The following is a 12,943-nucleotide window of genomic DNA, read 5'->3' on the forward strand; positions in this document are numbered from 1 at the left end:
AATCTGAAATGTTTTGTGTTTATAGTTGTTATGACTTTAAACAAAGGATATCAAGCTAAATCTTGAACAGACATTTTAGTCATGCAGGTTTTCCGTCTTATACAATTACACATGAAAAACATTTCCCTTAGCAGGGGTTTAGGGACCGCCTGACCATGGAGGCCAGAGGGAATGCAAGAGAAAGAAAAACTGGACACCTGTCTTGACTGAGCGGTTCCGGTCTTGTTTTTGTTAGTTTTTGGAAGGTTGTAAAATTTGTCTTTTTGTGAAAGATGTCCCCTGTGGATCTCAACTGGCATCCATATCAGGATCATTTCCCAAACATGGTGATGCTTTTACAGTATGTTGGGATCCAGCTAAAACTGGGTACAAATGTGAAAACAAATGAGAAGTTTAGATAAACGCCAGCTCTATCAAAAATGAATTTATGACATTAGCCAAATGCTCTCGACACATATTAAACATTCATCAAATATTTTCACTTCAAATCAGCTTAATCCCGGCCTTAGGCTATTCAGAAATACCACTTGTGTAGGCAGAATCCACATATATTTTTGTCACTTTAACCCAACAAATTAAGCAAAAAAAAACTTTTGTGTGGGGTGAAAAGTTGATGTGCATCTTAAAATGAATATAAATTAGATATTTCTGTTCTAGAAGCCTAGTCTTGTTTTAAAAGAGACACTTTGAATTTATTCACTGAAGTTTAAAATATAAAAAAAATGGCTATAGCAGTTTACATTTATTGTAATGAATAAAAATAATGCATTAAAGTATATATTTACTAAATAAACTTACATTTTAATGTTTTATGCCAGAGTCATAAGTCTCAAGTAGTTGCTAGAGGTCGACCGATTTATCAGCCGGGCCGATTAATTGGCCGATTTTTGGCATATTTTAAAAAAAAGACTTTGGCCGATTTTGTTGCAAAATTAGGCCGATTAACTCTTTCCCCGCCAGCATTTTTCATGATTTTAACAAAAGTTTAATGCCTTCCAGAAAATGCTCCTTTTTAAATATATAAACATACAATATATGAAATAAAAGAACAGACCCTCTGCTTTCAAACAAAAAAATCAGTTTGATCGTACCTTCATGTGTTCTGTTTTTATCACCTCTCAAATATGTGTAGGTTTCATCAAAAACACCAAATTTTAAGCAACAAGCTGAGATAATTCAATTTTTGTGAAGGACCTTTGATAGAGATCAGATGCAGAGCGATCTTTAAAACATACACGGAGATACAGCTGTTTGCCCTAGGGCAATACTTCCGGTTTTTATAAGTTGTGCAAGAGAGCCACCTGGTGGATAATAGCGGTATTGCAGATTGACGAGATAACTCGTCAATTGCGGGGAAAGAGTTAATAGGCAGGCGCATTTGCGGGCACCTAAGCGTTGTTGTAGAACTCGTGACGCTGCCTCTTCCTGCAAGCAGATCGCTCCCGTGTGTGTGCAGCTGTGCCTTGTTCACAAACAGCTTTAGCAAACGATGGCAGGATCGCGCGAATTAAGCAGCCAGTACAACAGCGCGACGGGCTTATGTCTCGCGGTGCACGGTCCGTGCAAAGATTAGCCTCATTTCATGTGATTAATGAGTGAGTTTGTTTGTGTGACAGAGAGAGCAGAGCCGCGTGCGCACACTTTCTGTCTTTAAACTGTCTCCCTACTTTTATTACTCAAAACAAAACTGACTCGATGGCGAAAGGTCGGAAGACCAAATCATATCCACCGAGGAAATGTTTTTCGTGTTGTTACAATAACACTTTGTTTACAGTTTTGCGCTGCTCAGCCTGGATTAGAACACAACTCGTCTGATTCGCGAACTGACTCCTTTGAACAGATTGGTTTGAATGAACGGATCTGTCCCAACACTAAACTCACAAGACGTCACTGTCAGCACAATCAGTCACTTACAGCGCCTCAGAAATGAGAATGTAAATGTGTTTAGAAAGATTTGCCCTAAATAACAGTCTCAACTAAAAAACATAGACATTTACTATGTTAACTTTATGATGAATAAATAATTTATTAGGTCTACCAAATAAGGATTTATCCTACAAAGCAATAAAAGCCATGGTTAAAAGATGATGACAGCAGAGTGTCAGGTAATATCTGTGTCTGATAAATGCATAGTGCAGAGGAGGTTGTAAAACTCTTCAGAAAGACCAGTCATAATTTTTTTAAATACTTTGACTTAAATAGTGACATTTTTACATTTAAAATATCTGCTAATGATGAGAACATTTTGATTATTATGTACATATAGAAAATCGGCAAAACATATTGCCCTGATTTTGAAATATCGGCATCGGCCAGTGAAAAAGCCATATCGGTCAACCTCTAGTAGTTGCGATCCAAATTTCAAGTTAAAGGCGGGGTGCATGATTTTTGAAAAAACACTTTCAAAAAGGGGGGAAAAGGGGAGTCGGGCCGAGTACCAAAACACACTTTAGTAGCAGTAAGGTGCATGTCTACTACATCATTGCCCGTATACGGTTAAGGGTTTAAACTATTTTAATTTTTTTAAGTTATGTCAACTCATCACAAGTTAAAACTTAAAATAGTAGATTGCAAAACCAAATTGTTTTAACTTCATGCTGCATTTTGTACAGTGTATATATGTACTGTATACGTAACCGGAATAAAAACCAATGAAATTTGTTGAATTTCAATTATAAATGAATTTACTTTTTAAGTAAATATCAAAAATACTTTCAACATTTTCACAGGAATGGAAAACCACAAATTAGATGTCTCTAAAAATAAATTAAATGTTCATCCAATACCACAATGAAAAGTGGAGATTTTGCTAAAGTCACCTGCTGATTCTTTTCTAAGAAAAAAGACTCAAGTAATCTCCGACACATCAGAAGAAATCCCAAAAATGTCTCTCCCTCGCCACTTATATTTTCCAAAATATCTGCAAACGTCCGGATTTTAATATAACCTTGCATATTTAACCTCAAAATATCTGAGATATGCTATCTACATTTTATGTTTGCAACTTTTAAATATTTTAGTTTATGTTTCTTCAAAATCATTTTTAGAGAAACATTTTAGGCAAAGTTGATAATACAGTACGTAACTTCAAAATTCAAAAATCCCAATGCTATGCAAGTCCAACCTTGGGAAAATTTAATTTTCTGCTGGGTAATTACTTTTAAGAGTGCCATCATTAGAAATCAAATGGACAATTGAATTAGTTTTTTAGAGAATTACATATTTTAAATAAAAAAATACAATCGTCATCTTTTTATAATCACTTATCTTTAACCAAAACATCTGTATTTTTTAAGACTTAACTTACTGCTTTGCCAAAAAAACTTGTTCTGAGTTTGTGACCCCAAACCCCCTTTACCCTCTCTATCCTCAAAGTTATTGATAGAGGGAAATTATGAGCATATAATGCAATGGACAATGCATGCCGGAGGGCCTATTATATACCGGTAATGGATAGCACTGAGCTTTTGAATGACATTGCACCGAGATTGGATGACGGAGGGTCGTGCGATTTATGGTCAAATGAAGCACTTCGACTCCCCCCGTCCTCACAGAAAGCTATTTATTTTCAGGCTGATAGAGGAGCACATGGTGGTATTTATGGTTCATCAGTTTGTAAATAAAATTGAAATAAGGCAGAATTAATCGGAGAGTTGTTCGGGATGTTTGATAGTATAATGTTGCATTCAAATTGCAATGCTATTAGCCGACACAAATCAACTTATTTTATGTCAATTGTGGAGGATGTGAGCATGGGTTTGTTTTGACATGAGATCTGCAAAATTCATTCTTTATTCATTCTGCCTATAACAACTTCAATCATTTAATCAAGTTAACGCTCTTTATACTGTAAATGTTAAGTTTACTGAAGTCATGTGCGTTTAATGTAGACCATTTTTACCATCATATGAGCATTTTTGATAAAAGCAGGGAACTACACTAACCCTTTCCACTGGTGGCACTTGCGCTACCAACTTTTTCAGTTACTGGCGCAAAATATGATTTGGTCGCACATATTTTTTTCAAGTTATATTAAGGCGCTCTGGATAATAATGAACAATAATGAAACTGTATTGCATACAGATATGCTTTTTATTTTACTTGCCATCTTTTAAACCACATGCCGCCTTGTTTTCTTAAACGTTACAGTGTTTCCCACAGATCTGAAATTTACTTGGTGGTGGTAGCCGGTGAAAAGGGCAATTATTACCCACTGACAAATAATGGTCTACTATACATGTGACAAAGAACTAATAATGTGTGACACAACACAATACTTTGATTCATTGAAAATTAATATTAATTTCACATTATATTTCATCAATCTAACCACCCCAAACTTTCTTTGCCATTAACAAAGCTGACACTGTTTGTCAAAGCACCACGAAAACACTTACTGTTTTTGCACTGATATATGAAGCAATTAGACCCCTTTTATCAAACTCAATATAATACAATACTATGTATAGTATATTAATAGACAGTGCAGGTCTATAGATTATAAATGTGACTGATGTTATGACTGATGTTATAATGGTAATAATTTCTATTAGATAGGCACTTTTACTGCTTCTGCTTTCTATTTCTCTCTTGCCGATTTAAAAAGCTTAATCCACTCATTATTTCAGATTTAAAAGTGTACTTGCTGTCCCGGGGACAGACTTTACATTGCTTTGCTCGTTCAGTGCAATTGGCTTGACATTAGCATTGCTTTTTGCTACAATCTCTGTCCAAACTTAATATGGATATGGTTTTAGAAAATATATGGTTAATTAATAATAAGATTATTAAAAAAATGTGAGAAAGAAAATGCAGCGCGTGGTCGTAACAAGAACCATCGCCATAAAAACCGGAGGCACGCTGAAACTGCACTCGAGCTTTAGCGCGGTAGCGCTCATGGACGTTTTCCGATCGACTCGGGTTATAAACACAACATTAATCAGACTTGGGACCCAAAGTAATTAAACTAGGACCTAACCGGACCCGACAGACCATTTAAAATATAAACCCGGAACCATACGGGTCCCGCGTCCTCAGTGAAGAAAGACCTCTGCTCAAGTTCAGAAACAAGGAAGACACTGCGCTTGCGTCGCGTCCCATCCAATTCATTGAGAAACAGCTGAGCACGCAAACGCACACTGATAGGGAGAGACACGACGTGCTTTCACGCAAAATGAAGCCAACGTGTTGATGGCTCAGAGCACGTTATAAAACGTATTCTTAAGATCCACATTTCTGTTTTAATAACTGCTCATAGTAAATCATAGCATATTGTCTAAAACATTAGGTAGCACATTTGCGACCCATTAAAAATTAGGGTCGCAACGGCAGTTCAAAAGGTCGCATATGCGACCATTTTGGTCGCAGTGTAGCTCCCTGTAAAAGAAAAACTAAAAATATTATTTATTTATATTAACAAATTATTATTTTAAGGCATGCTCTGTAAAGCTTATCCGAATTGGTGTTCTTGTAGCTTAATTGGTATAGCAGTGCAAAACATATACAGGAAACACATATAGATATAAAAAAATGTTAAGATTAAATGCACTGTAAGTCACTTTGGATATAAACGTCTGCCAAATGCATTAATGTGAATGGAGTAACAGTAACCAAGGGGGCGGAGCTTAGCAACTGAGATACAATACAGCCAAAGTTTAAAAAAAAATTTCATTCAAGATGCAAATTATAACTAGATAGGCTTACGTCAATTAATCATAAACTGCTACCGGGAAAGAAAAAATGAAATATTTTTGAAATATGCAAAAAATGCCATATCCTTATGATTGCCGTAAACAAATATGATCTGGTTGACAAGCTGGTTTGCTCACTCAAACACTCTTGACAAGCAAGTGTGGCCAATGAAAGGGCTTGTCAACATTATTCCTTTTATTGATTTAACAATAAAGTCCCGTGGCTTAAGTTTATGTTGTTATTGCTGCCTATTGAAAATACAATGAAACATGGAAGGGAAAATCATGACAGGAATTTCACATAAGGCCATCTAGGTCTCATAATGCCCTCTGGATAAACGGTGGCTGTTGTATTTTTTCACATTCTCAAGGGCGTTTCTTAGAAAGCCGCGAAATTACGAACATATCTTCATTCAAAGCAAGTTCAGATAAATGTTTCATTCACCGCTCCGTGCGGTCTGCATTCATGCAGTTTCTGCTTTCTTTTACAGCCGCGGGTCGCACTGAAGTATTTGAGGGCTTACAGCATCTTAATAAAGCACAAGGTTTGCTGCATTGAACGGCTTAAGCACCCAGGATATGGCGACAGTAAGGTCTTGATGCATGTTAAAACAATCAGATGAATTGAATCGAAATTATCTGAAAGTAAAAGATGAATTGGTGCCGTAACGAAGAGAGGATTGTGAATGATTTTAAAAACTTTCGAAGAAGTTTCATAGCTGCTGGAGCGTTTGGTTATTCCAACAAGGTTGAATTTAAAGTGCAGTCAAATAGAAGACACAGTGTTGTCTTTGTTAAAGACGCACTTCTAGATGCTTTCATGGATTAATGAAGGTGCCGTGAGCAAACAAAGGCGTGGAAATAAGTGAGAAAAGAATTCGATGCAGTTTGGGAGCTATATTTTTACCTGCCACATTAGAAAAGGCTGGCAAAATATCTGAGCAAAAAATGATCAAAGAGACCTGTGGTGATTTCCTGTGTATTGTGCATCTGCAAAAAAGTCACATTTTCTGATTGGAATGTTTTGACAAAATCTATAATAGCAAATATGTTTAAATTAGTGTATATTTCGGTTTAAATCTATTAAAAAGCATATTTATTACACATATACATTGATCCACAGTGTATTTAAATGTTTTATCCAGTCCTTCCAGAAAAATGCAGGGTTTTTGTTGTGATTGTTGCGGGGCAAAAATCCTTGAACTTGTGGCACGTTTTCTTAAAAAATGCAATGGAATATGCAGATATTTATGCAAATTTTTGCAATGAAATTGCGGGGACTTGCAAAAACTGCGGGGACTCGCAAAAACAAAAGTGCGGGGACTCGCAAAAAGTGCAGGGACTCGCAAAAAGTGCGGGAACTTGCAAAAAGTGCGGGGACTTGCAAAAAGTGCGGGGACTTGCAAAAAGTGCGGGGACTTGCAAAAAGTGCGGGGACTTGCAAAAAGTGCGGGGACATGCAAAAAGTGCGGGGACATGCAAAAAGTGCGGGGACTTGCAAAAACTGCGGGGAACTTGCAAAAACTGCGGGGAACTTGCAAAAACTAGGGAACTTGCAAAAACTAAGGGAACTTGCAAAAACTGCGGGGACTTGCAAAAACTGCGGGAACTTGCAAAAACTGCGGGAACTTGCAAAAACTGCGGGAACTTGCAAAAACTGCGGGAACTTGCAAAAACTGCGGGAACTTGCAAAAACTGCGGGGAACTTAAAAAAACTGCGGGGAACTTAAAAAAACTGCGGGGAACTTGCAAAAACTGCGGGGAACTTGCAAAAACTGCGGGGAACTTGCAAAAACTGCGGGGACTTGCAAAAACTGCGCGGACTTGCAAAAACTGCGGGAACTTGCAAAAACTAAGGGGAACTTGCAAAAACTAAGGGGAACTTGCAAAAACTAAGGGGAACTTGCAAAAACTAAGGGGACTTGCAAAAACTAAGGGGACTTGCAAAAACTAAGGGGACTTGCAAAAACTGCGCGGACTTGCAAAAACTGCGCGGACTTGCAAAAACTGCGCGGACTTGCAAAAACTGCGGGGACTTGCAAAAACTGCGCGGACTTGCAAAAACTGCGCGGACTTGCAAAAACTGCGCGGACTTGCAAAAACTGCGCGGACTTGCAAAAACTGCGCGGACTTGCAAAAACTGAGCGGACTTGCAAAAACTGGGGGAACTTGCAAAAACTGGGGGAACTTGCAAAAACTGCGGGAACTTGCAAAATCTGTGGTTGGGGTTCGCAGCTTTTCAATGATGTCCACGTCGCGTAATTACGTCACTTAATAATGTTCCCATAGCAACAGCGAACATGGCTGCGCTTGTGTGAAGTAAATGCATAATTTTTTTTAACTTTCTGCTAAGATATAGATGGTTTCAGCAGTAACAACATAAACAAGCGGCTTTCGTGGTCAACACGTAACTTCCGATAAACTCCGCTAAGAATAAATAACAACAAAGTACTTTAAACGTAGTTTATTTATATAACAAGCAAAATAAATAACACGTAGATTACCTAGGAAACCAAAACATTTGTTATTTTTGAAGAGATCAGTTTAGCAACTAGTCAGACCATTAAAAAAACTGAAACCAGAAGTAAAGTTCGGACCAGACGCGTGTTGCGTTACCGCACGTGCGCTGATGAAACCATCTATATGTGACTTTTTGCTACGAAAATGCAGGGAAATCTGCAATTTATGCAGCAAAAGTGCGGCGTATTTGAAAAAATGCACCGCCCGCCCAAATATGCAGACTTTGGCTTATTATGCATTGAATCATGCGATCGCATAATCGCGTTTTTCTGGAGGTTTATCAGTATGGGGGTCCCCTGGAAATCAAACCCATGACCGTGGTTAGTGTCCTGCTTAATGCAGTTAACCAGACCTATTTATGAACTAGTAAACATAGCATCATGTATCCCTAAAAATATATATATTAAATTAATCATTTAATAGTTAGTTCTGTATTTTGTGTAAATAAATATAGTATATAATATACTAGATGTCCATCTTAAAATGTATAAATATTCAGTCATGAAGTTTAAATTAAATTAAACTAATTAAAATTCAATATTGTAAAATATAATTCATTACTATTGGCCTTTACAGCTAAGAGGCAATACAGCAGATTTTAGTGAAGGACAAAAAAATATTATTTACAATAGACTGATAAAAAAAAACAAATTACAGATGCCCTCTACTGTCTCAGATAAATGCATGTACATAAAAATATGTGCTGGAATTAGTAACACAAATATTTTTTCCAAATCTCAGTAAAACTCAAAATATTGATAGATAGTGATATCTGTCATTTACTAAAGCATAATTACAGTGTAAATATTTCCAAGGCAAACAACATGAATCACCACAAGTTTTCAGTTGAATATATAAATGCATGAAAATATTTCTTGGAGGTTCCCTTTAGACACCATGAAGAAAAAAACATGTCTGTTTGACCTCCAAGAATCACATATTCTAGTCTTCAACAACAAAAATAAACAAGTAAACTAGCCAAACTGTGATTTTGTTTCAAAACGGCCTACATCAATTATCACTGTGGTGAGACATTTTTTAATTAGAGTGAAAAATGAACTATTTATAGTGTGGTTTAATGATGTGAGTCAGACTAAATCTCTATTGATTTTCCAGTGATATATACAGCTCTATTACAGAAACAACTGATTAAGAAGCTTTGCAGATTGAGAACACAAAATACAAACAGCGCAAGCTTGTAAGACATAAAGAATGACACACTTTTCTTTCTTTGATCGAACTTACTGTGATATTGGGTACAAGTTATTAAACACAGCATGAGAAATTATACTGTTTTGATATTATGGAAAGTATCAGACAAAATTAACATTGCTAATTTAAAAGTTTTAAGATACTGAATAAGAAACTATATTATTTTCAAAGAGAATATAAATATTACTTTTCCCTCATTTCACAAACGGGCGATTCTCGCGAAATTAGACTTATGAGGTGTCATGAAACATTTTGATAAAAAAGTAAGAGTATCAAAATAAGAAGCATACAGTTACAAAAATCTCTTTATGTACTATTTTGCACATGATTTCAAATGACACCATACAAAACAATTTTGTTGTTTTTTCCACATTTAAGTGGAAATTTTTCGTTACCGCAACGTGTCCATGACTGGATTTAGGTTATAGACATGAAAATATTTATAATTCAAAACTCTAAAAAATAAAAAGCTTCAGTGCATGTTATACTATAAACATTTACAGTAAAGAAACATGTGGTATAAAGTAGAAATAATAATAAGTAATATAAATGTGTCCAAGACCAATTTTCTCATCCTCCGCAATAATTTTCAAGAAACTAACATTTAAAAAAAAAAAAATTGTTGTAAGGGACATAATTGACTGTGACACTCAAGATGGCTACCAGGTAAGCAGTTCTTATTTTTTCTCTCTAGATAAAAGTTGAAATTTTTTTGTCAACTTTTTAGTTCTCATTACCGAAACATGAGTTTTTAAATGCATATATTTAATGTAATATCATGTTGCGGTAATGACATTTTTTTAATGATAATCTATAAATGTAAATAATTCTATAGGAAATATTTTTAAAATCCTCTAAAAATAATGGTTATATTAAGTTCAGATCTTAATCTTATATGTGCAAAAACATTGGCTTCAAGGGCTTTTTAAAAATTCTAAATCTGGATTTCGTGTGAATCACCCAAACTTGTTTTTTAAGTGTATCCTACATTGGTAAATAAAAGTTGGTTATAAATTGAAAGTTGCCTCAAAAATTAACTGGAAAATTTTAAGGCAAACAGGTATCATTGGGGGGTTTCCCGGACAGGGATTAGACTAGTCCTAGACTAAAAAAAATTGTAAGAGCTGTCCAAACTGAAAACAACATCAGTAATCCTTTGGTTTGCCTGAAAATGCATAAAAGTATCCCTGTCCGGGAAACCACCCCTTAGTGTTTTAAGTTGAACCAACAAAACTTCTATAGTGTGTAATAATGTAAGTTTTGAAAGACTACAAAATATTAAATCTAAAACAAATAAATCTATCTTTACAAACAAATAAAAGACCTTATTTAAAGTATTGCATTATTCTGTACATTTACTGTACTGTAGCAGTACTGCTGAAATGCGGTTAACTTTTTACATGAAAAACAAATAAATAATGATTAATGAAAATGCAAAACTTAGTCATAATTTTAAGCAGCTTTACAAAAAAATGCACTGGCCATTTATAATAAGTTAACGGGAAAAGGAAGTGTCTCTCGCCAAAATAAAAAATTACCCAGATTTTGACATCTGTATTATAAAAGCTACACTGGAGCAAAGGACTAAAACAGGCAAACCTGTACGGCAGCTACTATTACAGATTTTTAAGAAACAGACAAGGGCCGAATGGAGAGAATAGCGTGGAGAAGAAAAACCCTAATGTAATCCAACTGTAAATGTGACACGGGAACTCTGAATAACACACACATTCCTCGCCAATCATATACACGCACCATTGCGCTCAATCTGTACCGTCTCCATGTTAAACAGCAATTATCTTTTCACTCCCCACTGTTTACCTCTGCTAAAACCACCATGTACTTCAATGCTAACAAATCCCAGCACCCTTCACATGTGTCTGACTGTACTAAGAATTAAAGTGAGGGTGAATATACATTTAATATTCTCAATTTGAAAATTTATATTTTGTGTTACATTTTTTTCTACAATGTAGAAAATAATATAATGACGGTAGGGTAATGATGGTGTGAGAGAAAGCTTCTTACCTGTAACGAGTTTAGGAGGCTGAAGACATAAGCTATAACCACAGAAAATGGTACCAGGACTCCACAGAGCCAGGTCAGGCCCAGAATCGGCAACAGAACCATCACTGCTTTAACCGCGGCCCTGAAAATCACAAACACACGGGAAGGTCTGATAAAGCAAACAGATTATTTTATTACAAGCACACATGATGGCACGCACACTTGAAATATTAGTTGCACGCCACTTCTGACTTTTACACTAGAAGTTAAATTTCAGGGGTCAACCCCAGCACAACAGGAGCTGCTGCTTATTCTCACATTGTGACAATTTCCACACTAAATCGCTTTTAATTCTGTTTAGTATAAAATTACCTCCCCGTTCAGGTAACCGCTAAAGCGAACCAGCTGCAAATCAGCGCTGCCGAGCGGGGGAAGCGTGTGTTTGATTTTCCTTGGCGGACACCATGTTTGACCACCGGCTTTCAAGAGTCACATTGATATTTCTTACACACAGGGGCCCCCACCTCGACGACTGATGCCGGAGGTCTACAAGTGTCAACTGCACTTCACATTAAAATGCTGGATAAATGTGGCAGCTTAATTCGTGTTGTGGTTATTTATGGTTTCAAGGAGAAGCTGAAATATCTATAAACCAACATGTGAGTCAATATAAATGCCTGTTTTAGGCATATAACGCTGGATTCACGCAGCAGCGGTGCAATTTGAAAGTTTACACTGAGCTTCCTAGGAAAACATCTAATCGTTCCCTTAATGGACCACAAACAAACAAACAAGAAAAAATTGAATGTTGAAAGAGCCTGCAATGTACGAATAAATCATTTTAATGAAAGACGAAGTTACTAACACTACAAGCAGGCGATTTGATTGGGTAATTTGACAGGACCTCCGCTCATGAGCAAAGCTGTGAAAGGGTGCCTCCATGTGGTGACCCAAAGGGGAGAAACTGAGAAAGTCTAAATAAGATTTTTTCCAAATGATTTAAAGATTGAAGTCTTACTTTATTTGCTCAGAGACTTGTTCTTCTGGGCTGCTATTCAAAGTCATCATAAGAGATCTTCTCTTGGCTGTGACGATGGTGATGACCACCACACGAGCAAGAATCATAACGTTCACCTGAAACAAACGTGCGCTGTAAAAACACATTTACATGGAAAAAACAAGATAATTTTTAATGAGAGAAATTAACCATAATTATGAAGATGACCGGGCCGGCGAAACCCCATATGACTCCGTTCTGAACACTGAGCCAACAGTGACCGTCCGCAGTGTATTTCCCAGAGGCAGAGGCTAGTGTGATGGTGACTATCAACACAGGTAGACCTGTTAAATAAAAGAAATGTCTTTAGTTCAGGATTGTATATACAGTGGCCAAAAAGTCACTCTTAAAACATTTTGCAATTACTTTAAAGGAATAGTTCACCAAAAAAATGTGGAAATTTATGTCATTATCTACTCACCCTTAAGTTGCTACAAACCTGTATAAAGGTCTTTGC

General features: G+C 36.3%; 1 protein-coding gene across 3 annotated transcripts in view; it reads right to left on the reverse strand.

Annotated features, from left to right (window-relative positions):
- Positions 1-12,943, reverse strand: part of LOC135740952 (adhesion G protein-coupled receptor D2) — a 119,946-nt gene that overhangs the window by 88,335 nt on the left and 18,668 nt on the right. For all 3 annotated transcript variants that reach the window (XM_065259539.2, XM_065259538.1, XM_065259537.1), the window contains exons 18-20: positions 12,637-12,770; positions 12,448-12,563; positions 11,451-11,571 (exon numbers count right to left, since the gene is read on the reverse strand). In XM_065259539.2, the coding sequence (XP_065115611.1) occupies positions 11,451-11,571; positions 12,448-12,563; positions 12,637-12,770 (371 nt within the window). The remainder of the gene's footprint in view (positions 1-11,450; positions 11,572-12,447; positions 12,564-12,636; positions 12,771-12,943) is intronic.

Source organism: Paramisgurnus dabryanus, chromosome 24, assembly GCF_030506205.2.
Source record: "Paramisgurnus dabryanus chromosome 24, PD_genome_1.1, whole genome shotgun sequence".
Classification (NCBI taxonomy): Eukaryota; Metazoa; Chordata; class Actinopteri; order Cypriniformes; family Cobitidae; genus Paramisgurnus; species Paramisgurnus dabryanus.